At 35.2% G+C, this 15,256-nt stretch overlaps 1 pseudogene, 1 gene segment (V, D, J or C) and 1 further gene; 2 read left to right on the plus strand and 1 right to left on the minus strand.

The window, feature by feature from the left end:
* Igk (immunoglobulin kappa chain complex) overlaps positions 1 to 15,256 on the plus strand; it is a 3,171,119-nt gene that overhangs the window by 1,630,845 nt on the left and 1,525,018 nt on the right.
* On the plus strand, positions 3,593 to 3,802 carry Igkv13-73-1 (immunoglobulin kappa chain variable 13-73-1; annotated as a pseudogene). Its single transcript is given in 1 exon segment — positions 3,593 to 3,802. A coding segment is annotated over 1 exon segment (210 nt).
* Positions 11,103 to 11,636, minus strand: Igkv4-73 (immunoglobulin kappa variable 4-73). The segment is given in 2 exon segments: positions 11,103 to 11,411; positions 11,588 to 11,636. Coding segments are annotated over 2 exon segments (358 nt in total).

Consider the following 15,256-nt stretch of genomic DNA (forward strand, 5'->3'; position numbering starts at 1 on the left):
ATATGGAAACCAACAGGTTGGGAAAAGAACTTTACCAATCCTATATCTGATACAGGGCTAATATTAAATATATACAAAGAAATCAATAAGATAGACTCCAGAGAACCAAATAGCCTATTAAAAAACTGGATACAGAGCTTAACAAAGAATACTCAACTGTGCAATACAAATATTATAAAGCACCTAAGGAATTGCTCAACATCCTTAGTCATCAGGGAAATGCAAATCAAAACAACCCAGTGATTCCATCTCACACAACTGAGAATGGCTACAATAAAAAAAAAATGCAGGTGATGCAAATGCTGGTGAGACTGTGGAAAAAGAGTAATTCTTGTTTTATAACCTCATGTAATTAAAGCTCTAAGGCTGGTGTTAGTGACTGAATGGAAGTTTGATTGTGCCCTATCAGGTTTAGGATTGGTAAAAATTCTTTCCCAATCTATTGGTGGTCTTTTTGTCTTATTGATCATAATCAGCAACCAAAAGCAGACACTATTGAATATGCCAGAAAGATTTTGCTGACAAAAACCTGACATAGCTTTCTTTTGTGAGGCTATGCCAGTGCCAGGCAAATATAGGAGGAGATCCCCACAGTCAACTATTGGATAGAACACAGGACCCCCAGTGGAGGAGCTAGAGAAAGTACTCAAGAGCTGAAGGGGTCTGCAACCCTATAGACAGAACAACAATATAAACTAATCAATACCCACAGAGCTCATGTCTCTAGCTGCATATGTAGCAGAAGATGGCCTAGTCGGCCATCATTGGAAAGAGAGGCCCCTTGGTCTAGCATACTTTATATGCCCCAGTACAGGGGAATGCCAGGGCAAAGAAGTGGGAGTTGCTGGGTAGGAGAGTAGGATGGGGGGGTTAGGGGACTTTTGGGATAGCATTTGAAATGTAAATGAAGAAAATATCAAATAAAAATTTTTTTAAAGCTAAACAAACAGACAAACAAAAACAAAAATGTGATTGTGTTGCCATCTAATGTTAAGATAGCCAAAGTGAACGCAGGGTTGTAAAATATCCATTTTGAAGTATAGAGGAAATCTTACATTTACAGTACTGTGCGCCAAGTAGTAGTATGTTTAGAACAAAAAAAGTACAATGACAAATGTGGTGATTCTTTATTTCCAATCGTTACAAACATAAATAAAATAGTGTTCACACAGGCACATTCACACTTATACCACATTTCATGACTTCATGAAATGAAAAAACAGAGATATAAAATGTTCTCTGAGCTACAGTGAGATTACAAAAAGATAAAATAATATAGAACTTGATGGTATAAAGTTATTTAATATAAAACTATAACAAACTCTAGAATATCCCATGATGTTTTAAATTGATGGCACATTATAATGTTTTCTTGCAGTCATGTGGCTCCTTTACAGTCATAGATTGTTGCTACTGCTCAGAATCAAGGAAGAGTAGTGATACCACATACAGTGGTATACAAAATGTTAAATACTTGCAATTTGAATTCAGGTTTCCATTAAAAAAATGCAGTAATTTGGTAACCTTATAAATGGAAGTTTTGCTACCTGAACTACAAAATATACTATTAGTATGTTAAGATACATTATATTAAATATCTCTATAATTTCAACACCATCTGAACTGTACAGGCCTCACTGAGATTCCCCACATGGATAGGTTCTACTTTTCAATTCTTAGAGGAGGGACAGATTGCCAAAAATGGTGTAATGATGCACAATAATTGTACTTTTTTCTTATTGGAATATCTATCTCTTTTCTTATTTTGGTAAGTTTTGTCATCTCTTTGGTCTTAAATTAGGTGGAATAAATAGGTTGAGATAAATTATACTAATTTTTTACCTTTTAAAAGTCATAACATAGCTACATACTGTTTGCCACTACTTTTTCCTCCATTGACACAAATCCACATATACTCCTTGTTCTTTCTTTGATTCGTGGCTTCTTATTACCTCTATTCATACATAAGTAAAGTTTGTTTAATTCATATAGTTTAGATATTTGATATGCAATTCCCTTTGCAACAGACAGAAATCATTACAAAAATACTCCATAAATTATCAAAATGCAGATATTAGGAGATTATGTGTTGACCAGTCCTAAATTATTCAACAACAACACACTTTCTGCACCTATTTCCCAGAAAATCATTGCAGAGTGGGTAGAAATATTTTGAGAGTCAGAGAAACTTGAGATTTACTCTTAGATAGTATGATGGTTTGTATATGCTCAGCCCAGAGAGTGGCACTATGAGGCGTGGCCTGTTGGAGTAGGTGGGACATTGTGGGTATGGCTTTAAGGCCTTCATCTTAGATGCCTTAAAGCCTGTATTCTGCTAGCAGCTTTCAAATGAAGAAGTAGAACTTTCATCCTCCCAAACCATGCCTGCCTGGATGCTGCCATGTTACTGCCTTGATGATAATAGACTGAACCTCGGAACCTGCAAGCCAGGCCCAAATAAATGTTGTCCTTATAAGACCTGCCTTGGTCATGATGTCTGTTCAGAGAAGTAAAACCCTAAGGCAGACTGTGCCTCCTAGAAACACCAGAGAAGCTGCATCCAGGTGGTCTAATGGCTGATGCATAAACAAGACATGAACAACGATGACTCCTGAATACATGTAAACATTGAAATGGTAATTCTTCATGGTATTCCACCTAAATAAAGAATTATGGTGTAACTGTAAATTCTGAGAGTAGGCAAATAACACTGTTAACTAGAATAGAACCCCTGGATGATCAGTAAAACAGGACTGTATTCAAACTCTGTGTTTTCGACTTTTTTACTTCAAAGGACATTAGTAATAAGGAAAGTGATTTTCTGAGTTTCTTCTGATGGAAGGTTCCTGAGGATCCTACAGCTTCTCAGGCTGCTATGATGTACCTGATATAATCTGTCTTCCTAGTAAAATGATCTGAATATGGAGACATCAAAATAATACAGGCTATTGCAACTGTCTTAGATTCTCAATAAAACTTGATAGTAGGACTGTATTGATGAATAGAAGACACATTTTGGACACAGAACATGACAGAATCAAGTTACTATGGAAAAAGTAACTGCTAATAAGAGACTAAAGCTGGATAAATCAGCCATTCTATGGTGTGACAACATTTATAATACATGAATACTCTCTGGTAATTGAAAAATTATGTAATCATACAAATGTCCAGTCATTTGGTTTCTCTATTACTTGTCTACTTAGGTTACTGAAACTTGTTTTTCAATTAACCAGAAGCCAATGGAGAAATACATGACTAGTCAGAATGTTGACACACTCAGACCTGAGTGCTTTAATTAATATGGAACATCTAGCTTATATCTCTATCTCAATTCTCAGAAAATGTCATGGAATAGGTGCAGATTAAATGTAAAACTCAGAAAATAGGAGAGCTGTGAAATGAAGTCCTCTGGACACAAAGTGGCTATAGCAATCTTGAAATCAAAAAGCAGTGATTATCTGCAAGATCATGGTAGTCAAAATCCTGATGTTCACCTCCAGGACTCAATCTATACTGAGCAATTAGTACTATAGTGGTTTCTGGAGATCCAGAACCTTTAGTATTAGAGAATATAATAATATACTCTAGTACTAAAAGTGACCATCAAATTGACCCAATACCGATTCCTACTCATCTGCATATGTAGAGGAGTGAGTCACCATTAATTGCAGGACAAGTTAGGAGATTACTATATCATTAGCTTGATATCAGCAAAACAAAGGAATGCTCCTAAACTCCTCGTATACCACATATTCAGGTTGAAATCATGGGTTCCTTCAAGGATTAGAAGTCGTGGATCATTTTATAGTTTCATATTCTTTTCTATTTTTCATCTGTCCTAGTAGATGGACACCTTTAGAAATAAAAATCAATTGTAATAAAATGGATTGTGTTCTCTCTAATGAAAGACAAATGCTATACATTGGATGGCTTGTGGTTATGCCTAAGCTCCCTGTTCTGTGAATTTTCATGAAATTTTGGGATTATGAAATAATGGAAGCTTTTATTTAAGAATATGAGATTGTGATGTCCAGGCTACAGAGGGAAGGAATAAATGTCATTTAACCTACTTTTCTAATAATGAGTATAAAACTTCCATGAAATAACTGTGTGCTGGGTGAATTCTTTTGTAGATGAATATAAACATTTATTCCACATGAAGATATATACTTGGTGATTTGCAATGATGCAAGGCCTCTCTAGCTAGAATTTTAGTTAATAATTTCGCTACACCACAAATGAAGCCAATAGTGTTAATAAATACTGAGATTTTCTAATATGCCTTGGTACATGCTTGAATAAGAACCCTTGTTTAATAAATGTGATGAATATTTTTGACAGTTTTGTTTTGTTCCCATTATACACAGCCAAGGTATCAGAACACTAGATTAAGGCATTGCTCTTTTTCATATCTATAATGTAACAATTGTGCTATTTAGGATTTATGGTTTGTGTGTATGTATGTGTGTGTACATTGATTATGTATGCTTGTATGTGTCTACATGGTTTGTTTGTGTGTGAGTGTTTGTGTGTGTGTGTGCATTTGAATTATAAATTTAAAGGAAAAGAATTTTAGGAGAAGAATTGTTTTTTTACTGTAAAAAAAATTTCTCAGGACATTGATAGATGTACATAATTTTCTGTTATGCTTTAGGCATCTTGTAGGAGAGGGAGACTCAACAAGTCCTTTATCCCTTTTTTCAGTCTCCTGTGAGCTAAATAGGAACAAAGACCACAGAGATGAAATAAAAATCTTCTGTTGTTTTGAGAGGTCTACTCTACTCAAGGCAGTTTGTTGGGCCTCTGGGGAGGCAAGAGTATTAACTGTAAGAAGTATGGAATCCCTAATGGTCACTATGCAAAAAACAGTAAGTTAGAACTGAAAGTATGATGTTATAAGAAGACACCTTCTGTTTCCACTCTTCTTCACTGTATTATTAAATGTGATGAATAGCACTTTCTGTAGTATACATGTCAAAATAGTTTATAATAGGAAATGAATGCAACTGGCTGTCATATGACTGAAATACAGCTCACCATTAATACTCAGAGTTAATTGTTATGATGAATTCCAGAATCATTTTAGTTAACAAATCTTAGAGACATAAGGTCACACTAATGAGCAACATATTTGAAGACATTTGAAGAACAAATTGACAAACAAAAACCCTGAGAATTTATACTTCCTTTGAATAAATGTCATAGTCTCACTTGAACAAATTTTGACTTGATTAAATACTGTATGTTGAAGAGTGCAGACTGGAGGAGATTGTACATAATACAAAGACTTTTAAAAATATTATGTTTATCCTGAGAATTTTGCATCAAACATGATTCAGAGCCAGTTACAAAGTGATATATGTTGTCAATGTTCCATCTCGTGATGAATACCTTCCACCATGCTTTTTCCCTTGAGTTAAATATTCTCTTTTTTGTTTCTTTCTTACTTTTTTTTTTTCGTACAGGGTTTCTCTGCGTAGCTCTGGCTGTCCTGGAACTCACTCTGTAGACCAGTCTGGCCTCGAACTCAGAAATCCACCTGCCTCTGCCTCCCGAGTGCTGGCATTAAAGGTGTGCACCACCACTCCTGGCCCGAGCTAAATATTCTAATGAGTTTTGTTTTTAAATTTGCTTTTCCTTAATCTTACTCCCTCTTTTTAATTTTTACAATATTCAAATTTTGGTCAACAACAAAATTGAAGCTTCTGGTGCAAAGTATTCACAATTAAATGAGTATTCATACTGACATTTTATAACCCTAAACTTATCATTGTACTTTTCCCCCAGACATCTGTGGACTGAGCTTCATTCAGAAATCTACTACCCAATTTTCTAGCACACCAGATAGAACTAGGTAAAGAGAAACACTCTATACTTGCTTCTCCTGTGGGCTCTTTTACGATTAACTTGATTTTCTCATAGGTGAGCTAAGGAAGTCTACATAGTTGTGACTGTCTTTCCACATATTGATTCAGAAAGAATATTTTGGTTTCTAACTCATCTAAATAGCAGAACAAGGAGAAAACACTGGAACATACTTAAAAGAATCCTTTCAGATGGTCATTATTTTAGTGGTGAATAAAATATAGGTTCCAGGACAAAGTAACAAATCCATTGAATGTTTATGATATAGAACTGTAAGGGCATTTCACCATAAACTTAGCCATACAGGCTGGTGATATGAATAAGTCACACTTACTTACTATGTTCAGGTACTAGGGTTTCTTTAGGGAAACATGAATATTCAATTATTCATATCTCATACTACCAGAAGTTATTACAAACTCAAGTTTATGTGCAAATGGAAAAAGTCTTCCAAAAGAATACATGTTTTGTTTTGGCTAGAAAGAAATCCTGTAATTTATTTCTGTTTTCATCTTTTATATAGTTATCGAATTAGAATTTTGGGCAACTGCTTGCTAGACATCATTCTGCGGGTGATAAAAAGTATAAAGTTTTCTTTATAAAGCAAAGAAATTGTGTTCATTCAGAAAAGTTGTTGGATGTATTTCAAAAAATCCATTATAACTTCAACCTAATATTCCTCTCTTGGCAGGATACATATCCTAATATTAAGTTTTGGAATTGAATCTTTTTGGTGCCCTTTTCTTATTCATATGAAACTCTAGTACATGAGCAGTATCTGGACTGGAATAAAAAAACAAAAAAACAAAACAAAAAAAAAGAGCTCCAAAATGGGAGTCCACTTTTTATGTCCTACCTTGCAGAGAATATGAGAGAATCAAGAGGAAAGAATTCAAATCAAGAGTTTCTACTTTTTCATCATTGAGAATTATTAATACAATGTCAAACCCTATAGAAACTCTCAGGTGAAGCCTTGGGCATTTATGCTTTACAAATGAAAACATGGAGATTTACTCCAGGTACAACTGCATGGGACATTGTCATTCGTCATCATGCCACATTTGGATCTCCCTGAGAAACAACTTCCCAGTGACACTTTCATGCAAACCTTACACTAATCTCCAAAAAGGAAACAAAATGTATCATAAGCTTAAATGTACATTGGAATCCTAATGATTTTCTAGAGGACTTTGTTTATGAAAGGGCACAGAAGACGAGTTCAACAACTATAAGCATCAAATCTCTAAGAGATAATGATGAGTAAGCTTGAGGAAGACAACCATGCAGGTCCACAGATAAAATGATGGGAACACAATGTTATCAAAATGGAAGAAATGAGTGGGTTTATCTGCAAGGGAGACATAAGGGGTGTTAGAAATAATACACTGACTTTGAACAAGACAGCTACGTAATTGGTAAAACCCACTATTTATATTTAGAATTTAGTTAGTAATAGAGAATGTTGTTAATCATTGAAGTTAAACAAAACCAGTATTTTGTAATACAATTAAAATAACAACAGAAATTCATAGTTTACATGGGTAAAAGCATGAAGTCTACAAATAAATAAGTAAATATTTAGTTGATAAATTCCTAAGGTGAAATTATAATCTCACTGAGCTAAAAATCAAGGATTAAGAAGGACTATGTCCCTCCAGAGAGTCAAAATGAGTAATCAATATACTAATTTTGCATCCTTAAGATGCCCTATATATTCTGTACTCAAAGCCCTAATCGTTCCCTCAGCATTTCCTTTGTTATCAGCCCTTTTCTGAATATGACTGCCAGCCCTAGGTGAACCATTATGATTGCATTAATTCCACTATATCATTTCAATATGAACTCTACATATCAAAACCCCTAACTACTATTTGACAAAACTCATATGCCAAGTAACATGCATGGAATTAAATAACTAGGATTCATTGGTCACGGGTCACTCTATATATGTCAATAAATTATTGCATATGTTATAAATATAATAGATAAACTGTCTTTTTGTAAAAGAAAATGAAAATCTCATATTGAAAATTTATGGTAGAAGAAATGATGGGAGAAATAAAACTCTTAGAGACACCAGCTATGTGAGACTAAAGGCTAGCGAACCTTCTTGTATGTGTAACATAGGCTTCATGCTCCATTCGAGAGTGAAAACTCTTAGAAACACCTGTGATTTTATGTCATGTGGTTGTAGGTGTTAGTGAGAGTTACTGCTTATGAAAATAATCAGATATTCCAGGGTAATTGAGCATTCCTTAAATCTTCTCTCCTTAAAATCAAAAGCCAAAACCAAAATCATACCAACCAAACCAACCAAACATAAAATAACCAAAAAAGTATCTCATACATCATGATACATCCTCTGATTAGTGTCTTAGTGTATATTAGGCATCCTTGTGATTCTACTTCATGAAGAAAATAAACAACTGTCAAAAAATAGTTAATAAGTTTCCATCAAAACAGGAAAATTAGACTCTCCTCATCTTTAGCTGCATAGTTTAGACATGACATTACTTCATGAAATAAAGGTGGATATTTATTAGACCTCAATAATTGGTTTTATTGATCTAACAGTAGTTTTTAATAGATCTAATGACATATAATTATAATTAGAAGAAATTGTGCAAATTGTTAACCCTAGAATCTAAACTCTTAATATTTAAAGCCTTGTTCATGACGCATGGATATATTTATGCAAAGGTCGGGTGATTATGTGCTTCCCAAGAAGTCAAGTCTTGCCTGAAACTGATAATGTAGGCTCTCTGACCAATTTTCCCCACATTTCCCTACAATTTCAAGGTGGGATGTTGATGGATGCAGGTGTATACAGTATCTCTGTGGGTGATTTTCTAGTCTGTTTCCCTGTCCATGTCTTCCTACAGGTTTCAGTGAACATTGAATCCTCCTTTTCTCATTTTATATCTCGTGAGAGGGTTGATCATTAAGCATATCCATAGAACATCATAGAAAGGAAAAAAGATCCTGACAAATATTTTTCTAGAAGACATGAGAGCAAGTGAGCAAATGAAGAACTGACTTGCTGATTCACTGATGCCTCACGATTCAAAATATTCTAGTGATCTTTCTAGAACCCTGGATTTTCTCGTTTTATTATATTGCTCTGGAGAGATACCATAACCACAAAAACTCTCCCAAAGAAAGCCTTTATTTGGGAACTGCTTAGTGTTTAGTTCATTATCTTCATATTGTGGAGCATGGCTGAACCAAGACAGACATGAGAGATGATAGTGTGGAATCTGGATCAGCAAGTGACCAGAAAATAAAAACCCTGAGCCTGGATTAGGCTTTTAAAACCTCAGAGTCTAATGCAGTAACACACTTTCCAGAAAGACCATACCACTAAATCCTATCAAATAGGGTTTCTTAATAAGAAATATTTGAAATATATTTAAATATATCAAACTATGATGTCCATTCTTATTCAAACAACCACAGTATGCATAGAACTAACCAGAAAAAAGTGCCAAGCACTAAATTTCATGTAGTGTTTGGCAACACATAAATGTAAAAGTGTTTCCTTTTTGGTTTAGATGTGTATAGATTTTGCTTGAAGCAGTGTTTGTCTGTGCACTCGGGGCTGCTTATAAGCCCATGATCCTCTTTATGCAGTCTTTTCTTTGCTAGGACTAAAAGTCAAGCAACTGTTTCTGAAAAAGATTTCTTGACAAATTATATAAATAATGTGCTAAATACACATTAATATCTTGACTTCCTGTGATGGTGACACTTTCTTCTATAGATGGAGACAGAGAGGCTGGTAAATGTGTCTGATGGATTTCATACCAACACCTTATATTGGAAAATTGAAAATAAACTATTACATAATTATTTCTGTTATCATTAAGTGTCAATTAATACCTAGTGATTGCCATATGCAGGGATCCATACCATAGTCAGCTTCCAAATGCTGACACCATTGCATACACTAGCAAGATTTTGCTGAAAGGACCCAGATATAGCTCTCTCTTGTGAGACTATGCCGGGGCCTAGGAAACACAGAAGAGGATGATCACAGTCAGCTATTGAATGGACCACAGGGCCACCAATGGAGGAGCTAGAGAAATTACCCAAGGTGCTAAAGGGAACTGCAACCCTATACGTGGAACAACAATATGAACTAACCAGTACCCCGGAGCTCTTGTCTCTAGCTGCATACGTATCAAAAGATGGCCTAGTCGGCCATCACTGCAAAGAGAGGCCCATTGGACTTGCCAACTTTAGATGCCCCAGTACAGGGGAACGCCAGGGCCAAAAAGGGGGAGTGGGTGGGTAGGGGGTTGGGGGGGTGGGTATGGGGGACCTTTGATATAGCATTGAAAATGTAAACGAGGAAAATACCTAATTAAAAAAAAGAAAACCCATACTGAATAGCTAGAAAAAGAAATAAATTAAATTAAACTGTAAGTTAAAGTTAAAATTGACAACACAAATATTTTAAATAATTTGTCTTTCTCTATTTATAATTTTAAAATGTCTTTATGATTTTAATTATTAATATTAAGGTAAACACACAAATAGACTCATAGACAGACAGATAGATAGATAGATAGATTAATTGATTGATTGATTGATTGATAGATGATAGATATAAGAAAAATTAATGTTCATTTATTAGTTCTATGTTTCCTTCTTGGTTTCTTTATTAGTGGAGTGTTTCAATTACTTGTCATGAGAATAGAAAGAAAATATACATGCCTGTCAGTATTTTTTCTTTCTTAATTTGGAGAGAAAAATATTTTAAGCACATATTAATATGACAATTTAGTGGAAAAGAATGTGTACTAATAAAAACCAGGAAATTTATTGGGATGGATACTACTTTTTGTAGGATAACAAAAGCAGTGTGTTGTGAGCAAATGAATATGCTGAAGAAAAACCACCTAACAAGAAGATTCTAAAATCAGTGAAAGTAGCAGAAAATAGATGTGAAGGTTCATGGGGACCATCAGTAAAATAGTCTGCCACACTTGTCTTCAACAAACAGAACAAAAACTGAGAATAAATAAACACTGGAAATGTAGATTATTTGAGAACAGCACTGAAGTACAGTGGAATATTATAGAGACATTCATCTAAATATGCAAATGACATTGTAAAGCAGAACACGCTGTGTGGACTTCTGCAATCAAACCACTGGCCACAGTTTATTTCTAGGAGGAAGTAGCTAGACCCTAAGGACTTAGAGGGTTTTTGTTCCAGTCTGTATCACTGTGTGGGTGGGTTACTACTCCACTGCTGGCAGTAATAAGTGGCAGCATCTTCAGCCTCCATGCTGTTGATTGTGAGAGAGTAAGAGGTCCCAGACCCACTGCCACTGAAGCGAGCTGGGACTCCAGAAGCCAGGTTGGATATGCTATAAATCCAGAGTTTTGGGGAGGATCCTGACTTCTGCTGGTACCAGTACAAGTAGCTGGAACTTACACTTGAGCTGGCACTGCAGGTCATGGTGACCCGTTCCCCAGGAGATGCAGACATGATTGCTGGAGACTGGGTGAGAACAATTTGTCCTCTGGACATTAGGACAAGAAAAAAGAAAATAGAGAGAGGGATTAGTAGAAATAGAGATGCAAAAATAATTTTATACTACCTAACATTCAGATGAAAGAAAAAGAAAAAAAAAACTGTATTTTAGACTCAAATTCCCCAGGGAAAATAATTCTGGTTGGATTCTGATCTCAAATTCCCTGCCCTCTGTTACCTGAGGCACTGATTAGCAGGAAGCTGAAAATCTGCACCTGAAAATCCATTTTCTCTTTGAATTTTGATCTCTAGCTAATTACTGCTATTCTCATAAGTACTTTGCTTTAAAACAACTGTGAGATATCTGTGGTTACTGAAAATGAAATATGCAAATGGCAAGATATATTCTAGGCAGTTCTTGTCTTAAAAACACATGGGAGAATATGGGCTGTAGGTTCATGAAAATGCACTCATCTAAAACTACTCTGAATAATCACCATTCTCAGTATTTCATGTGACCTGAAACTGTTTAATTCCTGTTCTATTTATTATCTGAAAGAATCTGAGAGCACTTTTCAAATAAATTATACTAATTTGTAAAGATCAACAGCCCTTGATTCTGCAAATTTGAGTCTAAGCTTGATGAAACATTTTACTTATAGCAAAGACTGAGGGAATGGGGAAGGACTTGAATGAGTGGGTACTGGGAGGAGAAGGAGGAAAATATAGTGTTGAAAAATGAATAAAACTATTTATTTAAAAATTGTTTTAATTTACCTTAGGTAAAGTATTAATTATCTTTCTATAATGTTAAAGTCAGCATAGTCATAATAAAGCATGACTATGTCTCTAGATCTTAGGAATGATTTCACATTCCTCCCTTCATGAAAAACTTCTTCCATTTTTTAATCAACTATTAGGAAAAACAACTGAGATGTACTGAGAGATACTGACCTAAGAATTGTTGAAATCAAGTTACTTATTATATATGCCTTTCTAAGGAAACTATTCTACCTAAATGGCTAACTTTTTTTCTGAATGACACACATTTTCATCTTTCATTGTATTTAGTAGCTAGTTGCTAGTCTTATTCTGTTTACTACAGAAAGAAAAATCTCTTATTTTTTGTGAATATGGGCTTTATATTTCACCATTTAAGGATACAAAAATAGTTTCCCGAGTGGTTGTACCAGCCTGCAATCCCATTAGCTATCCATAAAACCAGATAAACAGAATCTAATAGAAGACAAAGTGGGAAAGAGTCTTGAGCACATGAGCACAGGGGAAAATTTCCTGAACAGAACACCAATAGCTTATGCCTTAAGATCAAGAACTGGCATAGGGGACATCATAAAATTGCAAAGCTTCTGTAAAGCAAAGGACACTGTCAATAGGACAATATGGCAACCAACAGATTGGGAAAAGAACTTTACCAATCCTATATCTGATACAGGGCTAATATTAAATATATACAAGAACTCAATAAGTTAGACTCCAGGGAACCAAATAACCTATTAAAAAACTGGATACTGAGCTTAACAAAGAATACTCAACTGAGCAATACCAAATATTTAAAAAGCACCTAAGGAATTGCTCAACATCCTTAGTCATCAGGGAAATGCAAATCAAAACAACCCTGTGATTCCATCTCACACAACTCAGAATGGCTAAAATTAAAAAAAAAAAAATTCAGGTGATGCAGATGCTGGTAAGGTTGTGGGATTAGAGTAATTTTTTTTTATAATCTCATATAATTAGAGCTCTAGGGCTGGGGTTAGTGACTGTATGGAAGTGTGATTATGCCCTATCAGATTTAGGATTGGTAAAAATCCTTTCCCAATCTATTGGTGGTCTTTTTGTATTATTGATCATAATCAGCAACCAAAAGCAGACACTATTGCATATGCCAGCAAGATTTTGCTGTCAAAACCCTGACATAGCTTTCTCTTGTGAGGCTATGCCAGTGCCTGGCAAATATAGAAGTCGATGCCCACAGTCATCTATTGGATAGAACACAGTGCCCTCAATGGAGGAGCTAGAGAAAGTACCCAGGAGCTGAAGGGGTCTGCAACCCTGTAGATCGAAGAACAATATGAACTAACCAGTACCCCTAGAGCTCGTGTCTCTAGCTGCATATGTACCATAAGATGGCCTAGTCAGCCATCATTGGGAAGAGAGGCCACTTGGTCTAGCAAACTTAATATGCCCTAGTACATTTATATCCCCTGGTGTGGGGAACACCAGGGTCGAGAAGTGGGAGTGGGTGGGTAAGAGAGCAAGGAGGGGGGTTTAGGGGACCTTTGGGATAGCATTTGAAATGTAAATGAAGAAAATATCTAATAATTTTTTTAAAACCTAAACAAACAAACAAAAACAGAAATTTGATTGTGCTGCCATCTACTGTTAACATAGCCAAAGTGAAGGCAGGACTGTAAAATATCCATTTTGAATTCTAGAGGAAATACTACATTTACAGTACTGTGTGCCAAGTAGTAGTATGTTTAGAACAAAAGAAGTACTATGACAAATGTGGTGATTCTTTATTTCTAATCATTACAAACATAAACTAGTGTTCACACAGGCACATTCACACTTATACCACATTTCATGACTTCATGAAATGAAAAAACAGAGATATAAAATGTTCTCTGAGATATAGTGAGATTACAAAAAGATACAATAATATAGAACTTGACGGTATAAAGTCATTTAATACAAAGCCATAATATAACAAACTGTAGAATATGCCATGATGTTTTAAATTGATGGCACATTATGATGTGTTCTTGCAATCATGTGGCTACTTTACAGTCATAGATTGTTGCTACTGCTCAGAATCAAGGAAGAGTAGTGATACCACATACAATGGTACAGAAAATGTTAAATACTTGCAATTTGAATTCAGGTTTCCATTTAAAAATGCAGTAATTTGGTAGCCTTATAAATGGAAAATTTTGCTTACCTGAACTACCAAATATACTATTAGTATGTTAAGATACTTTATATTGAATATCTCTATAATTTCAACACCATCTGAACTGTATATGCCTCACTGAGGTTCCCTACCTCGATAAGTTCTGCTTTTCAATTCTTAGAGGAGGGACAGATTACCAAACGGGGGTTATGGTACACAATCAATGCACATTTTTCTTATTGAAATATTTATCTCTTTTCTTTTTTGGTAAGTTTTGTCAACTCTTTGGTTTTGAATTAGGTGGAAAAATAGGTTGCGATAAATGACACTCATTTTCTTACCATTAAAAATCATAACTTAGCCACATACTGCTTGCCACTACCTTTTCCTCCATTCATTGAAATCCACATATACTCCTTGCACTTTCTCCGATTCGTGGCTTCTTATTACCTCTATTCATACATAAATAAAGTTTGTTTAATTCATATGGTTTATATATTTGATATGCAATTCCCTTTGAAACAGACAGAAATCATTACAAAAATACTCCATAAATTATCAAAATGCAGATATTAGAAGATTATGTGTTGACCAGTCCTAAATTATCCAACTACAACACACTTTCTGCACCTATTTCCCAGGAATCATTGCAGAGTGGGTAGGAATATTTTAAGAGCCAGAGAAACTGGAGATTTGCTCTAAGATAGTGTGATGATTTGTATATGCTCAGCCCAGAGAGTGGCACTATGAGGTGTGGCCTTGTTGGAGTAGGAGGCACATTGTGGGTATGGCTTTAAGGCCTTTATCTTAGATTCTTTTAAGACAGAATTCTGCTAGCGGTTTTCAAATGAAGAAGTAGAACTTTCAGATCCTCCCATACCATGCCTGCGTGGATGCTGGCATTTTACTGCCTTGATGATAATAGACTGAACTTCGGAACCTGCAAGCCAGGCCCAAATAAACGTAGTCCTTATAAGACCTGCCTTGGTCATG

This window comes from Mus musculus, chromosome 6 (genome assembly GCF_000001635.26).
Source record: "Mus musculus strain C57BL/6J chromosome 6, GRCm38.p6 C57BL/6J".
In the NCBI taxonomy this organism is placed as follows: Eukaryota; Metazoa; Chordata; class Mammalia; order Rodentia; family Muridae; genus Mus; species Mus musculus.